The 25,146-nt window shown below is 44.3% G+C and overlaps 1 protein-coding gene across 2 annotated transcripts in view; it reads left to right on the top strand.

Annotated features, from left to right (window-relative positions):
- Positions 1–25,146, top strand: part of LOC139267116 (peroxidasin homolog) — a 324,156-nt gene that overhangs the window by 235,748 nt on the left and 63,262 nt on the right. For both annotated transcript variants that reach the window (XM_070884937.1, XM_070884936.1), the window contains 5 exons: positions 1,322–1,594; positions 4,698–4,814; positions 6,705–6,863; positions 7,439–7,551; positions 22,884–23,040. In XM_070884937.1, the coding sequence (XP_070741038.1) occupies positions 1,322–1,594; positions 4,698–4,814; positions 6,705–6,863; positions 7,439–7,551; positions 22,884–23,040 (819 nt within the window). The remainder of the gene's footprint in view (positions 1–1,321; positions 1,595–4,697; positions 4,815–6,704; positions 6,864–7,438; positions 7,552–22,883; positions 23,041–25,146) is intronic.

Here is a 25,146-nt window from a genome sequence, read left to right as displayed (position 1 = left end):
ATTGTCTCGTGCATATTGAGAGCCTGAAGTATGTATTTGAATAGTGGAGAATTAACCTCGATTTTACGATTGCTGTCATTAAAACAATGGCGATTGGAAAATCTGGATGACTACTTCTTACCTCTGACTGGCAAGAACATGCTGAGTAGAGTAGAGGTTCTGGCCATTGGTAATTGAGGTGCCTGCTTCCAGATCCATGTATGTTTTAGGTATAATCAAATCTCCTGAACTGTGATTCACAATAATTGCCCTTTATCTAAAATGTTTTAACCAATGTAAAATGTCTTAATCATTAAAATGTTATCGCTGGTTCTCTGATCAAGAGTGAAAATCACTGAGATTATAGGCTTGTGTGGATACAGTGAAACCACCACATACACAGCAGCACATAGGTGAGGAATATCCATTTCCTTTCTGAGATACTGAATTTATGGGTGTTTCTGAGAAAAGAGTCAAAACAGCACTTGAAAGGAAACAAAAGATTAATCGACTTGTTACACCTGAGGGAGAAAGTGAAGGATAGATAAATTTTTGAACTCGAGGGGAATCCAGAGATATGGAGATTGGACGGGAAAGTGAAGTTGAGACTGAAGATCAGCTATGATCTATTGAATGGTGAAACAGGCTCAAGGGGCCGTATGGCCTATTACTGCTCCTATTTCTTATGTTTGTATGTTCTTAAGGATCAATCAACTTTTTAGCCCTGAGATAGCGAGGCTCTGCTATTGGTGCATAAAATGAGATATATTAATGATTGGGCATTTCTCACCTTGGCATCTGATTCTAAAATCTACACTCCCTTCCAGTGAATTTCTGCACTGGGAGCAGCATTGTGCAATTTTGGGGCTGCCAATTATAAAAAAGATAGGCCGCATATTTCTAGGATGCTTTTATATATGATGAAATGCTGTGTTGGAAGTTCAAAATGGTTCAGAGTACATTATAGTGAGATGTGCAGATTTCATTAATTAGTTACAGATGTACAATGACACACTTGGGTGTAAGTAAGCATTATTGTGCAAAGCAAGTTTGGAATTCTGGTTAATGTTCACAACAATAGGGTAATGTTGAACTGTCCAAACAGCTAGCAATTGGATGGTCATGTGATTCTCAAGGTATGTGAATGGTCAGCTACTCATCGTTTACAGTAATGCAAATCTGATGTCTTTACCAGTTGGAAAATTATCTTTCTTTCCCACTGTCAAAGAAAGGACTAGTCGGAAGTTAAGCTCAGAATGTACTGTATATATTGATTATATTGTGGATAAATATTGGCTTAGTTTGATGTTTGTTCTATATGACTTTGATCTTTCTGAAATAGCTCGGCCTGCTTTTGTAATTCAGCCACAAAACACTGAGGTCTTGGTCGGCGAGAGTGTCACTTTGGAATGTAGTGCAACTGGGAACCCTCAGCCGCGGATCACCTGGTTGAGAAGTGACGGGTCTCCCTTACCCCGTGATCCTCGCTATACCATAACTTCTTCAGGAGGACTCTATATACAGAATGTCGAGCAAGCAGATGGTGGGCAATACACCTGTCATGCAAACAACAATCAGGACTCCATTCAAGCAAATGCATTCATCATCATTAAAGGTATGTAATAGAAGTTCCACACTAACATTCATAGAGAAAATATTTATAGGGTTTAGAGTATGTTCAGATCCATTTTGACCCCTGGATCATAATTTTTTTTAATGCATATACTTTAAATTTGGTTTTACATAGTTATATAGAATTTACAGCACAGACGGGCCATTCAGTCCAACAGGCCCATGCTGGTGTTTATGCTCCATAAGCCTCCTCCCACCATTCTTCATCTAACCCCATCAACATTTCTTATTACTTTTTCCCCTCGTGTTTATCTAGCTTCCCCTTAAATGCATCTATTCTATTTGCCTCGACAATTCCTTGTGGTAGCGGGTTCCACTTTCGATGTAAGTAAGTTTCTCCTCAATTCTCTATTGGATTTATTGGTGACTGCCTTAAATTTATGGCCCCTAGTTCTGGTCTTGTCTACAAGTGGAAACATCTTCTCTACATCTACCCAGTCAAGCCCTTTCATTATCTTCAAGACCTTTATCAGGTCACCCCTCGTTCTCGCCAAACTACATGTCACAGCTGCATCTGTCCATAACAGCATTAGTAGCAGTGACCACCGGACAGCCCTTGTGGAGACAAAGTCCCGTCTTCGCACTGAGGACACCCTCCATCGTGTTGTGTGGTACTACCGCCGTGCTAAATGAGATCGATTCAGAACAGATCTAGCAGCTCAAAACTGAGCATCCATGAGGCACAGTGGGCCATCAGCAGCATCAGACATTTATTCTACCAAAATCTGTAACGTCATGGCTCAGCATATCCCTCACTCTACCATTACCATCAAGGACCAACCCTGGTTCAATGAGGAGTGCAGAAGAGAATGCCAGGAGCAGCATCAGGCGTACTTAAAAATGAGGTGCCAACCTGGGGAAGCTGCAACGCAGGACTCGATGCATGCTAAACAGCAGAATCAGCATGCTATAGACAGGGCTAAGCGATCCAATAATCATTGGATCACATCAAAACTGCAGTCATGCCACATCCAGTCATGAATGGTGGTGGACAATTAAACAACTAACCAGGAGGAGGAGGCCCCATGAATATCCCCATCCTCAATGATGGTGGAGCGCAGCACGTGAGTGCAACAGATAAGGCTGAAGCGTTTGCAACCACCTTCAGCCAGAATGATGCCGAGTGGATGATCCATATCGGCCTCCTCCTGAGGACCCCGCCATCACAGAAGTCAGTTTTCAGCCAATTTGATTCACTCCATGTGATATCAAGAAACGGCTGAGCGTACTGGATGCAACAAAGGCTATGGGCCCTGACAACATCCCGGTTGCGTTCTGAAGACTTGTGCTCCAGAACTAGCCGTGACTCTAGCCAAGCTGTTCCAGTACAGCTACAACACTGGCATCTACCGGACAATGTGGAAAACTGCCCAGGTATGTCCTGTCCACAAAAAGCAGGACAAATCCAATCCAGCCAATTACCGCCCCATCAGTCTACTCATGTGATGGAAGATGTCATCGACAGTGCAATCAAACGGCACTTACTCACCAGTAATCTGCTCACCAATGCTCAATTTGGGTTCTGCCAGGACCACTCTGCTCCAGACCTCATTACAGTCTTGGTCCAAACATGGACAAAAGAGCTGAATTCCAGAGGTGAGGTGCGAGTGGCATCAAGACAGCATTTGACCGTGTGCAGCATCAAGGAGCCCCAGTAAAATTGATGTCAATAGGAATCAAGGGGAAAACTCTCCATTGGCTGGAGTCATACCAAGCACAAAGGAAGATGGTTTTGGCTGTTGGTCAATCATCTCAGCCCCAGGCAGGCGTTCCTCAGGGCAGTGTCCTCGGCCCAAAAATCTTCAGCTGCTTCATCAATGACCTTCCCTCCATCATAAGGGATGTTGGCTGATGATTGCACGGTGTTTAGTTCAATTCGCAACTCTTCAGATAATGAAACTGTCCATGCCCGCAAGACTTGGATGATATTCCGGCTTGGGCTGATAAGTGGCAAGTAACATTCGCGCCACACAAATGTCAGGCAATGACTATCTCCAACAAACGAGAGTCGAACCAACGCCCCTTGACATTCAACGGCATTACCATTGCCGAATCCCCCACCATCAACATCCTGGGGGTCACCATTGACCAGAACCTTAACTGGACCAGCCACATAAATATTGTGGCAACACTAGATGGTTGAGGCTTGGTATTCTGCAGCGAGTGTCTCACCTCCTGACTCTCCAAAGCATTACCACCATCTATTAGGCACAAGTCAGGAGTGTAATGGAATACTCTCCACTTGCCTGGATGAGTGCAGCTTCAACAACACTTTTAAGAAGCTCAACTCCATCCAGGACAAAGCAGCCCACTTGATTGGCACCCGAACCACCATCTTAAACATTAACTCTCTCCACCACCGGCAGACCGTGGCTGCAGTGTGTACCATCTACACGATGTACTGCAGCAACTCGCCAAGGCTTCTTCGGTAGCACCTCCCAAATCTGTGACCTGTACCACCTAGAAGGACAAGGGCAGCAGGTGCAAGGGAACATCATCACCTCCAAGGTACATACCATCCTGACTAGGAAATATATCATCGTTCCTTCATCGTTGCTGGATCAAAATCCTGGAACTCCCTCCGTAACAGCATTGTGGGAGTACCTTCACCACACAGACTGCAGAAGTTCCAAAAGGCGGCTCACCACCACCTTCTCGGGGGTAATTAGGGATGGTCAATAAATGCAGGCCTTGCCAGCAAAGCCCACATCCCAGGAACGAATTAAAATAAATAAATGCTCGATCTTCTGTTTTCTAGAGTAGAGTCCCAGCCTGTTCAATCTTTCCTGATGGGTATAATCTCTCAGTTCTGGTATAATTTGAGTAAATCTTTTTTGCACCTTCAGTGCTTCTGTATCCTTTTTATAATATGGAGACCAGAACCATTTGCAGTACTCCATGTACAGTCTAACCAAGATTCGATATAAGTTTAACAGAACTTCTCTGCTTTTCAATTCTATCCCTCTGGAAATGAACCCCAGTGCTTCGTTTGTATTTTTAAAATTCCTTTCTGAAATTTAAATTATCATTCAGTTATGTTTTGTGAATTGTGATTTTTATTTTCTCCCCTTTCCTCTTGCCTGCAGCTCCACCTCTGTTTACAGTCTTGCCACAAGATCAAGCAGTTGTAGAGGGACACGCTGTAGATTTTCACTGTGAGGCCGATGGTAATCCTGCACCAACTATAACATGGACTAGAACAGGTATGAGATACAGAGGTTACTTGGAGTCTAAAGTCAAGGTTGAATTCCGGCTAAATAACTCCATGCCCCAACAAAATCACAACCAATTAACCATCGTCCTGGCGTTAGTTGCTTGATGTGTTGTTCTCATTTTCGTTTGCTTTGTAGGATAAAGCCCATACCCATTGTTACTGAATGATGTTCAGCAGCACACACAACCATAAAATCCTGAATTTTGTTTTGCTACCTGCAGGATTTATTTTTCTACCTCTATAAGTTAATGGGTATTTAATATGGCTGGGGTTAGAGGTAATCGTTTTTACCATTTGGCCAATTTTCTCTTTATTTTTCATGGTTCGTATGGGCCCAAGTTTCCATAGGAGTTGTTCCTGTTTTTTTTTGAGCAGCTAGTTTTTTTTGGAGTATCTTAAAAATCGCAATTCTCCACATTTATTTTGTTCCAGTTTAAGCGAGTTAGTTCAGTTTCTTTTTAGTTCCGTTTTTTTTTCAAAAGGGGCATTACCAGCCACTTACGCCTGTTTTGGCCATTTAAGCAAGTTTAGCCAGCGAAAAGTTACTCCAAACTAACTTAGTCTACGTATGTGGCCACTTTTATACGCTCAGAAAAACCTTGCGGAGACTTAAGAAATAGTGGGGAGGGGAGAGAGAGAGGAGGGGGGAGGTGGGATTTTTTGGGATAGAGAGAGAGAGACACACACGCACAAAATGTATTCGATTTGGTCAACAAAATAACGCCACAAACCGATATTGGATTGGTGCCAGCAGCTGTTGGTTGTTTGCCTTGGTTCATTCAAAGTTTGCTTTTCTGGCCTCAGCCAGCCTGGTAATTCAGCTTGAACCAGGTCCCCATCTGCCTTGCCTCCTCTTGGCCTGTTCCTTTGCTTACACACGCTACATGAAGCCGTCCCCACTCTCTGAATGCTTCCTGTGCCCCACACACACACTAACCCTGCCTTTGACTTGCTGGTTGACAATAATGCTTCCGGCAAGTTATGCTGCAAAGATTCCAATCTTGTCATAAAATAGTCAAGCTACGTTAAATCAAAGCCTGCGCCCACACATAGACACAACCACTGAAATAATGCTGCGGGGCCATTGGGGGCCTGCTCACATGAACGCGGCATCGGGGGAGCCCATTTGGCCAGGGCTAGGGGAGGCGTGCTTCTGGCCCCTCCCACACAGCCTGCAGAGATTCGGGCTGCAAGGAGCTACTGCACATGCGCGCACACTCTAGCGCGCATGTGCAGAGGTCCCGGCTCTGTTTTCAGCGCCGGGACCTGGCTCCGCCCCCAACACATTCTGCTGCACTGCGCCAAGGGCCTGGATCGATCGGACTGCGGGGAGAATATGAAGGTAAATAATTGCTGCCGTTTCTGTTCTTAAAAAGTCGGCGCACCACACGGAGGTGTGCTGTTGTAACCATGGGGGCAAACTTGGGCCCAATGTGACCGTGTCAGTGATAGACATTTTTATGCAGAGCTCAGTTTCACTTCATCCAATCGATAGAGATGAGGAGGGAATAATCTCCATGTACGCCTGTTTTCCAGACAAGGTTAGTGATCCCAAAGGAGGCATCGGTGATTCATTTCTTTCTCTCCCCACACCATTTATGTCATGAAACCACTTGTTTCACAGGTTTACATTGGGTATGGGATTGATTGTTCTTGCTTAAATTGCTTAGGTTTCCACACCCAATCCATAAATTCAAATGTCATTGATATTTTGAAGTATATCTCTCCGAGCATGAAATAGGGCAACAGTGTTTAACAGAACAATTAATGCTTGCAGTACTGTGTCTTTTCTTAAATCTTGTGCACATAGTATTGCTGTGCTGGTCACAGAAATCGGATTAGTCATCGGAGTGTAATGGAAATCTGCTCTTGTTTGTAGGCGGTCCACTTCCTGGGGACAGGCGGCATATTCTCCTATCCACAGGGACACTGAGGATTTCCAGAGTTGCCCTTCATGACGAGGGCCAGTATGAATGTCAAGCTGATAACATTGTTGGTGCGCGACGAGTTGCAGTCCAGCTAACTGTGCAACGCCGAGGTACTCTTCGGATCGAGTGCTTGGAAAATAAATCTACAATTCAATGTATTAAGTGCAAAGACGTTTTTTGTCCAACCAGTTTTTTTTTGTTGAAAGCCTTGGCGCCAACTTAGTAAGAAAAGTGATGATTGCTCTGCTGTCGGCCACTGTGACTGCTCCTTTTAGATTTAATGTTACACTAACAAATATCAGAGGTTGTACCATAAACGTATGGATTAAATTTGATTCTTGAATTGAAACCTGAAATCTTAGTGCTCTATATAATTAGATAGACCCATACCATCAATGACCGACAGGAAAAGACCCACTGGTCTACCCAGCCTGTCCCATACAACTGTGCGTTCCCCACCCCACCTGAAAACCATGTGATATCCAGGGAGAGGCAAAATACAAGGTAAAACCCAGGCCAATTAGGGGGGAATAAATCTGCAAAATAGATTTGGAAAGTTTTGCAGTTTCACCTTGCAGGGCAGAGGTGTTGGGTGACCTTGGAAGTAAATAGCAAAACAAAATTTCCAACTTCATGTTTGCATCAACCATAACGACTTTTTTTCTTTCCTTAATGGGGCCTCTAGTAATGCTGGTCTTTACGAGCACCCCGGCTGATCTGACAGTTGCAGCTGGGGCAGATGTGCAGATTCCCTGCAGGTTTCAGGGGGAACCTGAACCAACAGTAACATGGAGTAAGGTAGGTGAGAACCTTTTTGAAACCAGTTTTTTGTGATAAGCCAAAGATACCTTTTATAAAGAAGAACTGAAAAAAAAGCAATGTCACTTCATGAGTTGGAGATGGCCTTTTTCGTAAAAAATCAAAATAAAATCATCGGGAAGCAGCATGTTTACTGTAAATACTATTTCTGAACATTCTGTCCAGTGAGTAAACAATTGTAGATTCTGGGCTGGATTTTCGGGTCCTTTGCACTCCGGGTCAAATGGGACGGCATTGGTCTTGTGCGTCCGGTTGCAATCCACCGGTCGGGTTTTGCGGCCGCACTTAGAAGCACTGCCAGGAAGAAACACGGCGGGTGTGCAGTGCCTCTCGTTGCGACACCGACGCGAGGTTTGACTCACACTCGACCCGTACGCCCCAAAGCACATCCCGCAATGACCGCTAGGGAAAACAGAGCATTCCAGTCCTGCCATCGGCGGTGAGGTAGATAAACTGCATAAAAGGTAAGTTCCAGTGTACTTTTTATTTTTTTGTAGCGATTTGTGTTGTGGTGGTGTGGGCAATATTTTTGGAATGCTTTTGTGATTTTTTTCGGGGGGGTGGGGGAGGGTTTCCCCTCCCAAGGCCTGTCTCGGAGAGCTCCTGGCCCCGCACTTTAGTTGGTGAGGTTCCCATTTTTGCGTCGCAAAGGTTGCACAACGTCTCCCTTTGTGACGCGGGCCCAGATGGCAAACATTTCTCCCCAGAGCGCAGAGTAGGCGGTAACTTTCCTGCCCCGCCTCCATCTTCGTCCCGCAAACGGCCAAACTGAAAATCCAGCCCTCTGTGTTTTACTGGGATGTGCACAAAGTAGAATTGTAATTAAGTTTAAAATTGATCATTTTGACTTGTTTGTTCAAACCTGGAAGAAAATTCAGTTGTCCATTTTGCGTGTTTTATTACCCATCACTCGCATGCTCACACAAGTGAAGATAAGAGCTCAGAAGCATCAGATTTGGGAAGGTAGTGACTGTCACTGTTTGATGTATATAGGTAATACATTAAAAGTCATCTGCCACCAATGTCGATTGACTTTTTTTTACAGTTGTTGTACCGTGCAGAATGGGGATTATAAACATTTTCTAGGGGTGAAGTGACAAGTAGAGCAAGTTGATTAATGTGTGACAGTGGGGGGGGGGAAAGGACCACTAAACTATAGCCTCCCTTAACTCTGATTAACTGTTCTTTTCAACTAATGGGCCGGATTTTCGAGAGCTTCGCAACCGGGTTTTCACCACGATTTGACCCTCCGTAGTGAAAATCTGATCGCAAAGTCCGGGCGGGATCCTCGGGTACCTGTATGCAGAGGCGTTTCCAAGTACCGCCGGGGAGAGATGCGCCAATGTGCAACGACGCCGATTGCATTTGCGACCATTGCTCTCCCGATTCTGATGCTGCGCCCAGAATAGCGACAGGTCAAACCTGTCGGTGCAGCCCTGCCAGCAGCGGTAAGTATGAAAACCTGCAAAAAAGGTAAGTTAAAGTTTTAATTTTGTAATTATTTTTCAGCAATTAGAGTTAAGGGTCTTGTAAATATTTTTGGAATTTTTTTTTTAGAATTCCCTCCCCCCGCCCAAGGCGTTTCTCACAGCGCAAATGACCCCGGACAAAAATTGCCGAAACTCGCGTTTTTGCACAGCGAATGCTTGTGCAACGCCTCCCTTACCGATGTAAAGGCCGAAAGTTCAGGCTAAAAACGGAAGTGCAGCAAAAATGGTAAGTTTCATGCATCACTCTCGTCACACCGAAAAACCCTGAAAATCGAAAATCCGGCCCTTCATCAGGTTTCTAGCAAAATCCAGATACCAAGGGAGGTTATACTTGTATTAATCTGGGTTGTGAAGTTCATAGGAAGACTAATTGGATTTAAAATTCTGATAATTATCTAATGTGCACAATATTTTCTCTTTCATTTGCAATACTGAACATACCTTTTATTATTTTAGAATTTTTTGTTTAACCTGACTGCAGAAATGTTGCCAAATGGCGATTTTAATTAATCTTATTTCAGGTAGCTTCACAAGCTTCACAAACATCTATTGTGAGTAGGCAAATATTGTGATAGGCACAGAACCTGTACACCCCGGGTCTTTGATTTCTATTGCATCATATCCACCAACATTTTTAATCCTACCCTCCCATGTCCTCTGTTGTATACTCACAGTTATAATCCATCCACTTAAGCACTATTTAGAGGAGAGGCGGGAGTTCGAGGTGTGTGGAGAGGCCTATAAAGGCCCAGCGGCAGCAGGACGCAGCGGCAGAGGAGAGGCGGGAGTTCGAGGTGCGTGGAGAGGCCGAAAAGGCCCAGCGACAGTGGGAGTTCGAGGTGCGTGGAGAGGCCCATAAAGGCCCAGCGGGAGGCGACAGGAGTTCAAGGTGCGTGGAGAGGCCTATAAAGGCCCAGCGGCAGCAGGATGCGGCGGCAGAGGAGAGGCGGGAGTTCGAGGTGCGTGGAGAGGCCTATAAAGGGGCAGCGGCAGAGGAGAGGCGGGAGCTCGAGGTGCGTGGAGAGGCCTATAAAAGGGCAGCGGCAGAGGAGAGGCGGGAGCTTGAGGTGCGTGGAGAGGCCTATAAAGGCCCAGCGGCAGTGGGAGGCAGCTGCAGAGGCGAGGCAAGGCGGGAGTTCGAGGTGCATGGAGAGGCCTATAAAGGCCCAGCGGCAGTGGGAGGCGGCTGCAGAGGAGAGGCGGGAGCTCGAGGTGCATGGAGGCCTATAAAGGGGCAGCGGCAGAGGAGAGGCGGGAGCTCGAGGTGCGTGGAGGCCTATAAAGGGGCAGCGGCAGAGGAGAGGCGGGAGCTCGAGGTGCGTGGAGGCCTATAAAGGGGCAGCGGCAGAGGAGAGGCGGGAGCTCGAGGTGCATGGAGAGGCCTATAAAGGCCCAGCGGCGGCAGAGAAGAGGCGGGAGCTTGAGGTGCGTGGAGAGGCCTATAAAGGCCCAGTGGCAGTGGGAGGCGGCTGCAGAGGAGAGGCGGGAGCTCGAGGTGCATGGAGAGGCCTATAAAGGCCCGGCGGCGGCAGAGAAGAGGCGGGAGCTTGAGGTGCGTGGAGAGGCCTATAAAGGCCAGCTTGTGCAGCTGCAGCGAGGAAAGAGGACAAAAAAGAAGTAGAAAGAAATCCAAAGGTGACGTCGCAGCCAAGGGGGTAAGTGATTGGCTGGTGATTGGTAAGTAGTTTTTCTTTGTCTTTTCAATATCAGTTAGTAACATTTAGCATTGTTGTTGCCAAATTAAGTTTATCTAAGGGTTAAGTCATGGCAGGACAGCTCGGACACATGTTATGCTTCTCCTGTACTATGTGGTAAGTCTGACGCTTCCGGTGTCCCTGATGATTGTGTGCTGGAGGTGCATCCATCTCCAGCTCCTGACGGACTGCATTGCGGCACTGGAGCTGCGGGTGGATTCACTCTGGAGCATGCACGATGCTGAGAATGACGTGAAAAGCAGGTTTAGCGAGTTGGTCTCACCACAGGTAAAGGGTACACAGCCAGATAGTAAATGGGTGACCAACAGGAAGAGCAGTGCAAGGAAGGTAGTGCAGGGGTCCCCTGCGATCATCACCCTAAAAAACAGATACACTGCTTTGGGTACTGTTAAGGGGGATGACTTATCAGGGGAGGGCAGCAGCAGCCAAATTCATGGCACCGTGGGTGGCTCTGCTGCACAGGAGAGCAGGAGAAAGAGTCGGAGAGCTATTGTGATAGGGGATTTGATTGTAAGGGGAATAGATAGGCGTTTCTGCGGCTGCAACCGAGATTCAAGATGGTATGTTGCCTCCCTGGTGCAAGGGTCAAGAACGTCTCAGAGCGGGTGCAGGACATTCTGAAAAGGGAGGGTGCACAGCCAGTTGTCGTTGTGCACATAGGTACCAACGATATAGGTAAAAAAAATGGGATGAGGTCCTATGAGACGAATTTAGGGAGCCAGGAGCTAACATAAAAAGTAGGGCCTCAAAAGTAGTAATCTCAGGATTGCTACCAGTGCCACGTGCTAGTCAGAGTAGGAATCGCAGGATAGCCCAGATGAATACGTGGCTTCAGGAGCGGTGCAAAAGGGAAGGATTCAAATTCCTGGGACATTGAAACCGGTTCTGGGGGAGATGGGACCAGTACAAACCAGACAGTCTGCACCTGGACAGGACCGGAACCAATGTCCTAGGAGGAGTGTTTGCTATTGCTGTTGGGGAGGGGTTAAACTAACATAGCAGGGGGATGGGAACCTATGCAAGGAGACAGAGGGAAATAAAATAGAGGCAGAAGCGAAAGATAGAAAGGAGAATAATAAAAGTGGAGGGCAGAGAAACCCAAGGCAAAAATCAAAAAGGGCCACATTACAGCAAAATTCTAAAGGGGCAAAGGGTGTTAAAAAGACAAGCCTGAAGGCTCTGTGGCTCAATGCGAGGAGTATGTGGAATAAGGTAGACGACTTAACTGCACAGATAGCAGTTAACAGATATGATGTAATTGGCATCACGGAGACAAGGCTTCAGGGTGACCAAGACTGGGAATTCAATATTTAGGAAGGATAGGCAGAGAAGAAAAGGAGGCGGGGTGGCATTGCTGGTTAAAGAGGAAATTAATGCAATAGTAAGGAGGGACATTAGCCTGGATGATGTGTAATCGGTATGGGTGGAGCTGCGGAATACCAAAGGGCAGAAAACGCTAGTGGGAGTTGTGTACCGACCACCAAACAGTAGTAGTGAGGTTGGGGATAGCATCAAACAAGAAATAAGGGATGTGTGCAATAAAGGTACAGCAGTTATCATGGGCGACTTTAATCTACATATTGATTGGGCTAACCAAACTGGTAGCAATGCGGTGGAGGAGGATTTCCTGGAGTGTATTCGGGATAGTTTTCTCGACCAATATGTCGAGGAACCAACTAGAGAGCTGGCCATCCAAGACTGGGTAATGTGTAATGAGAAGGGACTAATTAGCAATGTTGTGCGAGGCCCCTTGGGGAAGAGTGACCATAATATGGTAGAATTCTTTATTAAGATGGAGAGTGACACAGTTAATTCGGAAACTGGGGTCCTGAACTTAAGGAAAGGTAACTACGACGGTATGAAGCGTGAATTGGTTAGAATAGACTGGCAAAGGATACTTAAAGGGTTCATGGTGGATAAGCAATGGCAAACATTTAAAGATCACATGGATGAACTTCAGCAATTGTACATCCCTGTCTGGAGTAAAAATAAAACGGGGAAGGTGGCTCAACTGTGGCTAACAAGGGAAATTAAGGATAGTATTAAAACCAAGAAAGAGGCATATAAATTGGCTAAAAAAAGTAACAAACCTGAGGACTGGGAGAAATTTAGAATTCAACAGAGGAGGACCAAGGGTTTAATTAAGAGGGGGAAAATAGAGTACAAGAGGAAGCTTGCAGGGAATATAAAAACTGACTGCAAAAGCTTCTATAAATATGTGAGAGAAAAAGATTAGTGAAAACAAATGTAGGTCCCTTGCAGTTGGATTCAGGTGAATTTATAATGGGGAACAAAGAAATGGCAGACCAATTGAACAAATACTTTGGTTCTGTCTTCACGAAGGAAGACACAAATAACCTTCCGAAAGTACTAGGGGACAGTGGGTCTAGTGAGAAGGAGGAACTGAAGGATATCCTTAATAGGTGGGAAATTGTGTTAGGGAAATTGATGGGCCCCGGGGCCTGATAGTCTGCATCCGAGAGTACTTAAGGAAGTGGCCCTAGAAATAGTGGATGCATTGGTGATCATTTTTTAACAGTCTATCGACTCTTGATCAGTTTCTATGGACTGGAGGGTAGCTAATACAACACCACTTTTTAAAAAAGGAGGGAGAGAGAAAATGGGTAATTATAGACCGGTTAGCCTGTCATCAGTAGTGGGGAAAATGTTGGAATCAATCATTAAGGATGAAATAGCAGCGCATTTGGAAAGCAGTGACAGGATCGATCCAAGTCAACATGGATTTATGAAGGGGAAATCATGCTTGATGAATCTTCCGGAATTTTTTGAGGATGTAACTAGCGGAGTGGACAAGGGAGAACCAGTGGATGTGGTGTATTTGGACTTTCAAAAGGCTTTTGACAAGATCCCACACAAGAGATTGGTGTGCAAAATCAAAGCGCATGGTATTGGGGGTAATGTACTGACGTGGATAGAGTACTGGTTGGCAGACAGGAAGCAGAGAGTCGGGATAAACGCGTCCTTTTCAGAATGGCAGGCAGTGACTAGTGTAGTGCCGCAGGGCTCAGTGCTGGGACCCCAGCTCTTTACAATATACATTAACGATTTGGATGAAGGAATTGAGTGTAATATCTCCAAGTTTGCAGATGAAACTAAACTGGGTGGCGGTGTGAGCTGTGACGGGGACACTAAGAAACTGCAGGGTGACTTGGACAGGTTAGGTGAGTGGGCAAATGCATGGTAGATGCAGTATAATGTGGATAAATGTGAGGTTATCCACTTTGGAGGCAAAAACACGAAGGCTGAATATTATCTGAATGGCGGCAGATTAGGAAAAGGGGAGGTGCAACGAGACCTGGGTGTCATGGTTCATCAGTTATTGAAGGTTGGCATGCAGGTACAGCAGGCGGTGAAGAAGGCAAATGGTATGTTGGCCTTCATAGCTAAGGGATTTGAATATAGGAGCAGGGAGGTCTTACTGCAGTTGTACAGGGCCTTAATGAGGCCTCACCTGGAATATTGTGTTCAGTTTTGGTCTCCTAATCTGAGGAAGGATGTTCTTACTATTGAGGGAGTGCAGCGAAGGTTCACCAGACTAATTCCAGGGATGGATGGACTGTCATATGAGGAGAGACTGGATCAACTGGGCCTTTATTCACTGGAGTTTAGAAGGATGAGAGGGGAACTCATAGAAATGTATAAGATTCTGACGGACAGGTTAGATGCGGGAAGAATGTTCCAGATGGTGGGGAAGTCCAGAACCAGGGGACATAGTCTTAGGATAAGGAGTAGGCCATTTCGGACTGAGATGAGGAGAAACTTCTTCACTCAGAGAGTTGTTAACCTGTGGAATTCCCTGCCGCAGAGAGTTGTTGATGCCAGTTCATTGGATATATTCAAGAGGGAGTTAGATATGGCCCTTCCGGCTAAGGGGATCAAGGGGTATGGAGAGAAAGCAGGAAAGGGGTAATGAGGGAATGATCAGCCATGATTTTATTGAATGGCAGTGCAGGCTTGAAGGGCCGAATGGCCTACTCCTGCATCTATTTTCTGTGTTTCTTAACTTTAATATACTATACTGGATCCTCATAGGTGTTTAATTAGGCATGAGGGTGGGCATGAAGGTTCATGTGGGAATTCAGATTTGCCCGCTTTTGTCTTTTAAGATTTAAAAAAAACCTTATTAAATTGTAATCCAATGCTGTAAGTGACTCCTCTATCATCGGGTACTGAGTTCCTTTTGAAAAATGAATGTGTCGCATGGTCTGCACCTTCACGAAAAATGGAGTGACATTGAGGGGGAGTTTTTGTCAGAATGCATTGGTTGGTGCTATTTTTTTTTCTATAGCCCAGTGGTTGAAGTGACTTATGGTACAACATCGTGGAATGCCAGTACACTGTCCCTCTGAGTGATATGAAGTGGGTACATGCCAGTGAGTTTTTCCTACTGCTGAATTGTCTGCTGTGGGGAAGGACTGAGCAGAGGTGGTGTGTTTCTCCACAGGGTGGGTGATGAAGTTGAGCACTCTTCAGACTGTTCTTCCACTCATCCAAGCAGGTTGGCTTTAAAAGTAGCATTGGGTGAGGCCTGGGAGCATACTGACTTCAGTCATATGTTGATTCGAGGAAGAGGACAGAAACAACTATGGAGTTTCGTCCTTGGTAAAAAAGGAAAAGAATTTACAGAATTATTTTTATGCCCCTGAAAGTGTAGACCTACTGAGGTCACAAATATGCACTTTCTCATGCACAGAAATTACCTCAGTGAGGGAGGTGTTGGCAAAGTGACTTGCTTTGAGTGGTGGCAGTGGTGGTGAAAAAGTCGGGGGGAGTTTGCAAATGTGTGACCGGGGGAAAAGAACCACTTTTGCAGAAGTTTCAAAATGTACAAAATGAGGAGATCATGACTTTAACCCCAGATTTTTAACACAGTACAGAGGCCCCATTTTTGAAAGGAATATTTAGGCTCCATCATATCTTTGAGGCAGTCATGCTTTTTATAAAAATGATGGAGCTCCAATAGATAGACAAGCCTTGATTTTTATAAAGCTTTACTGCCTGTGATATCTTTCTGCTGGCCCCATTATTTCTGAACTCACTGCTTCTCATACTATTCATTTTTTCCACATTTTATTGCTGGTTAGGGAGTCACATAATGTTACTTAGGTTGTCATGCAACATTACCACAGCACTTTCCTCGAGGCACATTTCCAATGGGCTTTTTATGATTCATTCAGCGATTTTTGATATGTGATACTGATAGATGGAGTCACTTGTCTTGATTTTTTTTTAACTTCCAAATTCCCATTTGCACAGTAGACACCTTTCACCTAATTTTATTAGTGACAGGTCAACAGAGAGGTGAGAGATAGTGGGGGGGAAAATTGCGGTCGGTGGCTTTATTCGGGCAAACGCCTTTTTAAAAAGTTTGAAAGAAAATACCTGGTGATCCCGGAAGAACATAGGATTGCGGTCGGAGGCCGAGTTTCGCAGTCCAGCGTACGGGGCCATGTCTTCCAGGTACGTATTCGTATCCTGGAATCACGTGAGCCTGGACCACCAGTGAACATCTAGTATTCTCATTGATAATAATGGGAACTCAGTTTGTACGAGCTCCCATTACTATCAATGAGAATATACCCCAAAAACAAGAAACACAACACAATAAATAAAAACAACACCTCACACATTTAAGGTTAATTGAAATTGATGTAATTAAGTGTTTTAGAAAAGATATATATTAATTTTTTTAAACATGTTTTAATAGGGTTAAAAATAAACTTAATGGACAGGATTTTTAATCTAAAAATTAGTTATTAAATTTTATTTCTCTATATTTTAAAACTCTTACGCTGGTAAAAGTAGGCTCTACGCCTGCTTTTACAGGCATAAGCGTTTAAAGGACATTTACTGGGCATGAGTTGGGCAAATAGCTCAATCTCTGCCCCGCGGATGTCCTTCTCACAGGGATGCGTGCGATCTGTCAAATCGCAAAATTCGGTTCTCGGCACATGCACATTGCGCGCCAAGAGCCAGCATTTGCGAGGCCTCTTCGGGTGGATGCGCACATCGTATGCACCCAGAGAGGCCGCAATTTTCGGCCCAGTACAAAACTGAAAGGAAGGGCTTACACAAATTCAAAGAAAAGTGAATAGTGGGTATCCCACAGGCTAGGAAAGATATAAAGAACAGCAAAGGAATACAAAGTAGTTACAGTTGCAAAAAGAGAATACGATAAAAACTTGTGAGGCATATCAAGGATAACACTAAATGTTTTTACAAGTATATTGAGCGAGAGGATGGCCAAGGATAATGTGGGCCCCTTGAAGACGGATCCAGTTGATACTGTAATTGAATATAAGGAAATGGCAGAATTACTAAATAATTACTTTGTATCTGCCTTCACAGCAGAGGATGAGATTACAGTACCAGAGATATGAGAAAAACTAAAATTAAATTGAGGGGAGGAACTTACTAGATTTAATATGTTTTTTTTTTAAATGGTAATGGAGAAAATAATGAGGCTGCAGATTGACAAATCTCCAGGACCTGATGGTTTTCTCCCCAGGATATTAAAGCAAGTAGGTGAGGAAATTGTTGATGCTTTATCATGATCGTACAAAACTCTCTTGATTCAGGAACTGTCCCCTTGGATTGGAAAATTGCCAATGTCACTCCACTATTTAAGAAGCGTGGAAGAGATAAACCAGGAAATTATAGACCTATTAGTGTAATGTCTCTTACTAGAATCTGTTATTGGGATCAGAGTGACTGACCATTTAGACAAATATCAACTGATGAGAGAGAGCCAGCATTGATTTCTAATGAATCAAGTTGAATTTTTTGAATAGGTTATTAACATGGTGGAGTGTCTATGGACATTATTTGTATCGATTCCAGAAGGCATTCAATTAGGTTACACAGAAGCAGCTGTTAGCAAAAATAGAAGCACATGGAATTGGAGGCAGTGTATTGACATGAGTAGGGTATTGATTAGGATGTAGGAGACATAGAGTAGCGAAAATAGGTATGTACTCCAATTGGCAGGATGCGATGAGTGGTGTCCCCCAGGGATCTGTACTCAGCTGTTCACTATATTTATCAATGATAAATTAGATGAAGGAATAGAGGGCCATATAGCCAAGTTTGCTGACACCAAGTTAGGTAGCACAGTAAGTAGTGTAGATGGGAGCAGAAAGTTGCAATCGGACAATGATAGATGAAATGAGTGGCCTAAACTGCAAGATGGAGTTCAATATGGGGTAGTGTGAGGCCATCCACTTTGGACCTAAGAATGATAGATCAGATTAAATTTTCTAAATAGTAAGAATAAACTGGGAACTGTGGAGGAGCAGAGAAATTTAGGGGCCTATTTACAGAAATCACTAAAAGCTAGTGAACAGGTACAAAAATAATTTAGAAGGCTAATGGAATGTTGGAAGTTATGTTGTAATTGTACAGAGCTCTGGTTAGACTGCGTTTGGAGTACTGTGTTCGGTTCTGGGCTCCACACCTCAAAGGATATATTGCGCTTGGGATGTTAAAAGGGTTAAATTATACGGACAGGTGGCATAGACTAGGCTTGTATTCCCTTGACTAGAGAAGATTAAGGGGTGATCTAATTGAGGTATTTAAGATGCTAAAAAAAATTCAGTAGGGGTGAAAAAGAGAATCTATTTCCTCTGGTGGGGGAGTCCAGAACAAGAGGACATAACCTTAAAATTAGAGCTAGACTATAGAGGAGTGATGTCAGTCAGCACTTAATGCAAAGGGTAATGGAAAACTGAACTCTGACTGTAAAAGCTGTTGGGGCTAGGTCACTTGAAAAATTCTAAAATGAGATAGATCCCATTTTTGTCAGGTCAGGTTATTAAGGAATATGGAGCAAAGGCGGGTAAATGCAGTTAAGATGCAGATCATCCATGGAATAGGCTCGAGGGGCTGCAGGCCTAATCCTGATCCTATGTTCCTACATCGGAATACACAGTACTGGAAACAGCCATTGCACTTAGCCAGTTTGAAAGTTTTAAAGACACCACACTGAATCTCTTAAGCCCTTCAATTTCTTCTTTTGCCAACCTGTGTAAGATACAACTGTTCTCCGCAAAACCTCTTAATCCTAGGTATTTACATGATAAAATTTATTTTTGCTCTACCTTGCATGATGATTTGCAATTAGAAACATAGAAACATAGAAAATAGGTGCAGGAGTAGGCCATTCGGCCCTTTGAGCCTGCACCACCATTCAATCAGATCATGGCTGATAATTCCCTCAGTACCCCTTTCCTGCTTTCTCTCCATACCCCTTGATCCCCTAAGCCGTAAGGGCCATATCTAACTCCCTCTTGAATATATCCAATGAACTGGCATCAACAACTCTCTGCGGCAGGGAATTCCACAGGTTAACAACTCTGAATGAAGAAGTTTCTCCTCATCTCAGTCCTAAATGGCCTACCCCTTATCCTAAGACCATGTCCCCTGGTTCTGGACTTCCCCAACATCGGGAACATTCTTCCCGCATCTAACCTGTCCAGTCCCGTCAGAATCTTATATGTTCCTATGAGATCCCCTCTCATCCTTCTAAACTCCAGTGAATAAAGGCCCAGTTGATCCAGTCTCTCCTCATATGACAGTCCAGCCATCCCTAGAATTAGTCAGGTGAACCTTCGCTGCACTCCCTCAATAGCAAGAATGTTCTTCCTCAGTTTAGGAGACTAAAATTACACGCACTATTCCAGGTGAGGCCTCACTAAGGCCCTGTACAACTGCAGTAAGACCTCCCAGTCCTATACTCAAATCCCCTAGCTATGAAGACCAACATACCATTTGCCTTCTTCACCGCCTGCTGTACCTGCATGCCAACTTTCAATGACTGAGGAACCATGACACCCAGGTCTCGTTGCACCTCCCATTTTCCTAATCTGCCGCCATTCAGATAATAGTCTGCCTTCGTGTTTTTGCACCCAAAATGGATAGCCTCACATTTATCGACATTATACTGCATCTGCCATGCATTTGCCCACTCACCTAACCTGTCCAAGTCATCCTGCAGCCTCTTAGCGTCCCCGTCACAGCTCACACTGCCACCCAGTTTAGTGTCATCTGCAAACTTAGAGATGTTACACTCAATTCCTTCATCCAAATCGTTAATGTATATTGTAAAGAGCTGGGGTCCCAGCACTGAGCTCTGCGGCACTCCACTAGTCACTGCCTGCCATTCTGAAAAGGACCTGTTTATCCTGACTCTCTGCGTCCTGTCTGCCAACCTGTTCTCTATCCACGTCTTTGATTTTACACACCAATCTCTTGTGCAGGACCTTGTCAAAAGCCTTTTGAAAGTGCAAATACACCACATCCACTGGTTCTCCCTTGTCCACTCTGCTAGTTACATCCTCAAAAAATTCCAGAAGATTCGTCAAGCATGATTTCCCTTTCGTAAATCCATGCTGACTTGGACTGATCCTGTCACTGCTTTCCAAATTCTTGCTTAAGAAAGCAAATGACTTAATTGTTTGTTCTTCACTCCTCCCTCTTCAAAACTTTCCTCTTACTTCTGTAATTTACATGATTAGAAAATATTGGGGAGAAATTAGGTGCTTTTGCGCTTCCCTTTAGCACCCCCGGGGGCACTAATGGGGCGCAAATGCTTTTGCGACCGAGCGCCGCGCGGACATCGACTCCCACTATATTGGACGGGAGTTTAGCGGCAGCGCTATGACGTTGCGCCCCAATCCCCTGCGCCCGGAGATCGTGACGTTAGGGCCTCGGACCCAAAATCGACTTTTGCCCCCTTCAGTAGCGCCTGCTGAAAACACCGGCAGCTGCAGGAGGTGTGGATCGGATGGACGGCCGCTACTGGAGGTGGCCGAAGTAAGTTTTAAAAAAAAACTTACCTTTGTTGCCGTTTACTTCGCGGATTCCTGTACGTGATTGTTCAGCCTGGCCCTCTGCTGCGGTCTTAGGTAGGAGACTTTTAAATTGCAGAGCCTGCAGCAATGGCCCTTCCCTTTAAGGGAGGGAAGGGCCCTTTGAACGCGGCAGCGCTGCACGGCCCAGTTTGCACCACTTCTGCGGTCTCCGCCCTGCCTGCGTCATTTAGCACTCCAAGAAGGATATGGAGCACTTGATTGAGCACTCCACTTCCTTCCTAGACTGCAAAAGGCAATTTTTTTGAAAGCTGGGAAGCATTAGCGCCCGGCGCTAAGTTTTCCAGCTTTCAAAAGTTACTGCCCCCAAACGGGACGATAATGAATTTCACGCCCTGTATATTTTTCTACTTCCTGCATTCTCACAGTGGACTTTTCGTTCTTGCTGAAATTATTATGATAATAAGACTGCCCAGGAAGGTTTTTCCCATTTCAGGCCTCCAGTAACCAGCACCTGCTCAAATCATTTACTATGGTTGATTGACTCTGGCTGCAGTGGCTGAGGTCAATATCAAACCACCTCCAGTACAAACATCTGTCTTTCAGCAACACAACACAACACAACACAAAACAGATCCTATTCCCAAAGCACTATTCCCAGTAGAATTTTTATTTAATGATTTAAACTGTATATTTTGTTGGTTTTTCCATTGCTTTCACCTCACAGTTGTCTCTAAGGTCCCTGTCTATTTGTCACAGTACAATCTGGGTATTGTACTTTCATAAACGCAGGCTGAATACTAAAAATCCTATGATGCATCTCTTGTATGGAATTTCTCATCCGGAGCTAGAACTTAAATTATTTTCTACCCAGTAGTCATGTGACGTGGTTTGTCAAGATGCATTCTTCGGTATTGTTCCATAGGACATTGTTACTAACTCCCACAATTCATCTTTCTTTTGCCCTCTTTGCTGCTTGCTCTGGTCTAATCAGCCATCCACTCATGAACGTGCACACACTGACACACACACACAATGGCACACACTGACACACACACACAATGGCACACACTGACACACACACATTCAGTGCTGGAATTCAGCAGCATTGCAAGCAATTATTTCCTTTTAGCTGCACAGCTGCGCAGTGTTCTGGAGCTCACTCACAGCCAGCTCACTGGCTTTTAAATAGAAACCCGTACATGTGAGGATATTTAAATGTGCTGCATGGCTCAAAAAGAATTAGAGGAAACTTTGATTGCAAGTCCACATGCATGTTCCAGACTGCAGTCAAGAGTGATGGGCCTTTTTTTTGCAGGGAATTTTAAAATGAAGTAACTCAATTTTTGGGTGTTGGTGACTTTTTCAGAGTTCTGCAAGTTATTATTTGTTCTGTTATAAATGTTAATTTTACCTGTATACACCAAACTCAGTGAAGGTGGTGTATGAAAAGTTTCACAGAATTATTTTGACCAACTTGGTCAGACCTGTGGTACTTGCTGGCTCTCGGAAAAATAATTGCCGGCTTTGCTTGATGTTCTGCTTACTTTGAGATTGGTACTGCTTGATTTTGGTCATATTTAATCAATTAAATACTTAATTTATCCATTTACCAATTGAGTTGCCAATGATTATTTGAATCAATTATGAAGATTTTGGCCTATAGATGTGTGGCTGCTGTTGACCTCGAGATGTGACCCGGGCAGGAAAGTGGAGCTGAGCCCAGGATCAGATCAGCCATGATCTTATTAAATGGCAGAGCAGGCTTGAGGGGCCAAATGCTTCTATTTCTTATGTTCTTATGTAAGGTGTGCTGCCTCTGAGGCCACACTTTGAGGTGTTACACCATGGAGGCGTGCTACACGCAAGACTTTTAATATATAGATGATTAAATTGAAAGAATTGCAAAGTGCAACTTTGTTATTGAAACTTGCATGCTTTAAGAGATATGACTTATTTGGTGAATTCATTTGTTGCTTATATACTGGGAGCTAAAATATACTAGAAAATGTCAGTCTAATACAGCTGTCCACTTTTTCAGCCATAAGTCTGAAATGGTTATTAGTCTAATCTTACACATTTAATAAGCTTTGGTTCAGACATAATAGAAATCTATAATTGCATTGGTGAGTTGGTGCAGTGTGATCTGTAACCTCCATAAGCTGTTGACTGATATGTCGAGTAAGGTGTTCAAAAGATATCAAAACATTACCTCAAAGAATGCAGGCACTATACAGGCTGTGTAACTATATGTTAGTGATGCAATGTTTTCAATATAGGATGGAATTCAGATTACAGAGAGTGGAAAATTCCATGTTAGCCCTGAGGGGTTTCTTTCAATTCGTGATGTTGGACCTGCAGATGAAGGGCGATATGAGTGTCTTGCCAGGAATAGCATTGATCACTCTGCTGCTAGTATGGTGTTGACTGTGGTTGGTAAGTCTATAAAATGGGCTTTGTGCCAATTGGTTAAAAACATTGAATTACTAACATTGGTTGTTAAGACCATCCAGATTAATTTCTCAATTTTATTTATCAAGAATGTGAAACACAAGTGCCATAAACTCTCTCTTGCCACTCAAACCTCTTCATTTTGGTGCTTCATCCTTATTCGGTTTAGCATTTTTCATTCAAATATTTATGTCTCAAGATACTTATTCAGCAAATTGTTACAAAATTCTTTATCCAGCCTGATTGATTCAATTTGATTGTACAGATAAGATTGTTAAATACAGTTTCCACTCGGTTGTGCTGTTTTTTTTCATAGAAACATCGAAAATACGTGCAGGAGTAGGCCATTCGGCCTTTCGAGCCTGCACTGCCATTCAATAAGATCATGGCATGCTCATTCCCTCAGTATTCCTTTCCTGCTTTCTCTCCATACCCCTTGATCCCCTTAGCCATAAGGGCCACATCTATCTCCCTCTTGAATATATCCAGTGAACTGGCATCAACAACTGTCTGCAGCAGGGAATTCCACAGGTTAACAACTCTGAGTGAAGAAGTTTCTCCTCACCTCAGTCCTAAATGGCCTACTCCTTATCCTAAGACTATGTCCCCTGGTTCTGGACTTTCCCAACATCGGGAACATTCTTCCCGCATCTAACCTGTCCAGTCCCATCAGAATCTTATACATTTCTATGAGATCCCCTCTCATCCTTCTAAACTCCAGTGAATAAAGGCCCAGTTGATCCAGTCTCTCCTCATATGACAGTCCAGCCATCCAGAATTAGTCTGGTGAACCTTCGCTGCACTCCCTCAATAGCAAGAACATCCTTCCTCAGATTAGGAGACCAAAACTGAACACAATATTTCAAGTGAGGCCTCACTAAGGCCCTATACAACTGCAGTAAGACCTCCCTGCTCCTATACTCAAATCCCCTCGCTATGAAGGCCAACATACCATTTGCCTTCTTCACCGCCTGCTGTACCTGCATGCCAACCTTCAGTGACTGATGAACCATGGCACCCAGGTCTCGTTGCACCTCCCCTTTTCCTAATCTGCCGCCATTCAGATAATAATCTGCCTTCGTGTTTTTGCCCCCAAAATGGATAACCTCACATTTATCCACATTATACTGCATCTTGCCATGCATTTTCCCACTCACCTAACCTGTCCAAGTCACCCTGCAGCCTCTTAGCGTCCCCGTCACAGCTCACACCGCCACCCACTTTAGTGTCATCTGAAAACTTGGAGATATTACACTCAATTTCTTCATCCAAATCATTAATGTATATTGTAAAGAGCTGGGGTCCCAGCACTGAGCCCTGCGGCACTCCACTAGTCTGCCATTCTGAAAAGGACTCATTTATCCCGACTCTCTGCGTCCTGTCTGCCAACCAGTTCTCTATCCACGTCAGTGCATTACCCCCAATACCATGCGCTTTGATTTTGCACACCAATCTCTTGTGCGGGACCTTGTCAAAAGCCTTTTGAAAGTCCAAATACACCACATCCACTGGTTCTCCCTTGTCCACTCTGCTAGTTACATCCTCAAAAAATTCCAGCAGATTCATCAAGCATGATTTCCCTTTCATAAATCCATGCTGACTTGGACCGATCCTGTCACTGCTTTCCAAATGCGCTGCTATTTCATCCTTAATGATTGATTCCAACATTTTCCCCACTACTGATGACAGTCTAACCGGTCTATAATTACCCATTTTCTCTCTCCCTCCTTTTTTTAAAAAGTGGTGTTACATTAGCTACCCTCCAGTCCCATAGGAACTGTTCCAGAGTCGATAGACTGTTGGAAAATGATCACCAATGCATCCACTATTTCGAGGGCCACTTCCTTAAGTACTCTGGGATGCAGACTATCAGGCCCCAGGGATTTATCGGCCTTCAATCCCGTCAATTTCCCTAACACAATTTCCTGCCTAATAAGGATATCCTTCAGTTCCTCCTTTCACTAGACCAACTGTCCCCTAGTACTTTCGGAAGGTTATTTGTGTCTTCCTTCGTGAAGACAACCAAAGTATTTGTTCAATTGGTCTGCCATTTCTTTGTTCCCCATTATAAATTCACCTGAATCCGACTGC

Source organism: Pristiophorus japonicus, chromosome 7, assembly GCF_044704955.1.
Source record: "Pristiophorus japonicus isolate sPriJap1 chromosome 7, sPriJap1.hap1, whole genome shotgun sequence".
NCBI classification, from domain to species: Eukaryota; Metazoa; Chordata; class Chondrichthyes; family Pristiophoridae; genus Pristiophorus; species Pristiophorus japonicus.
This window is presented reverse-complemented; position numbering and strand designations above follow the sequence as displayed.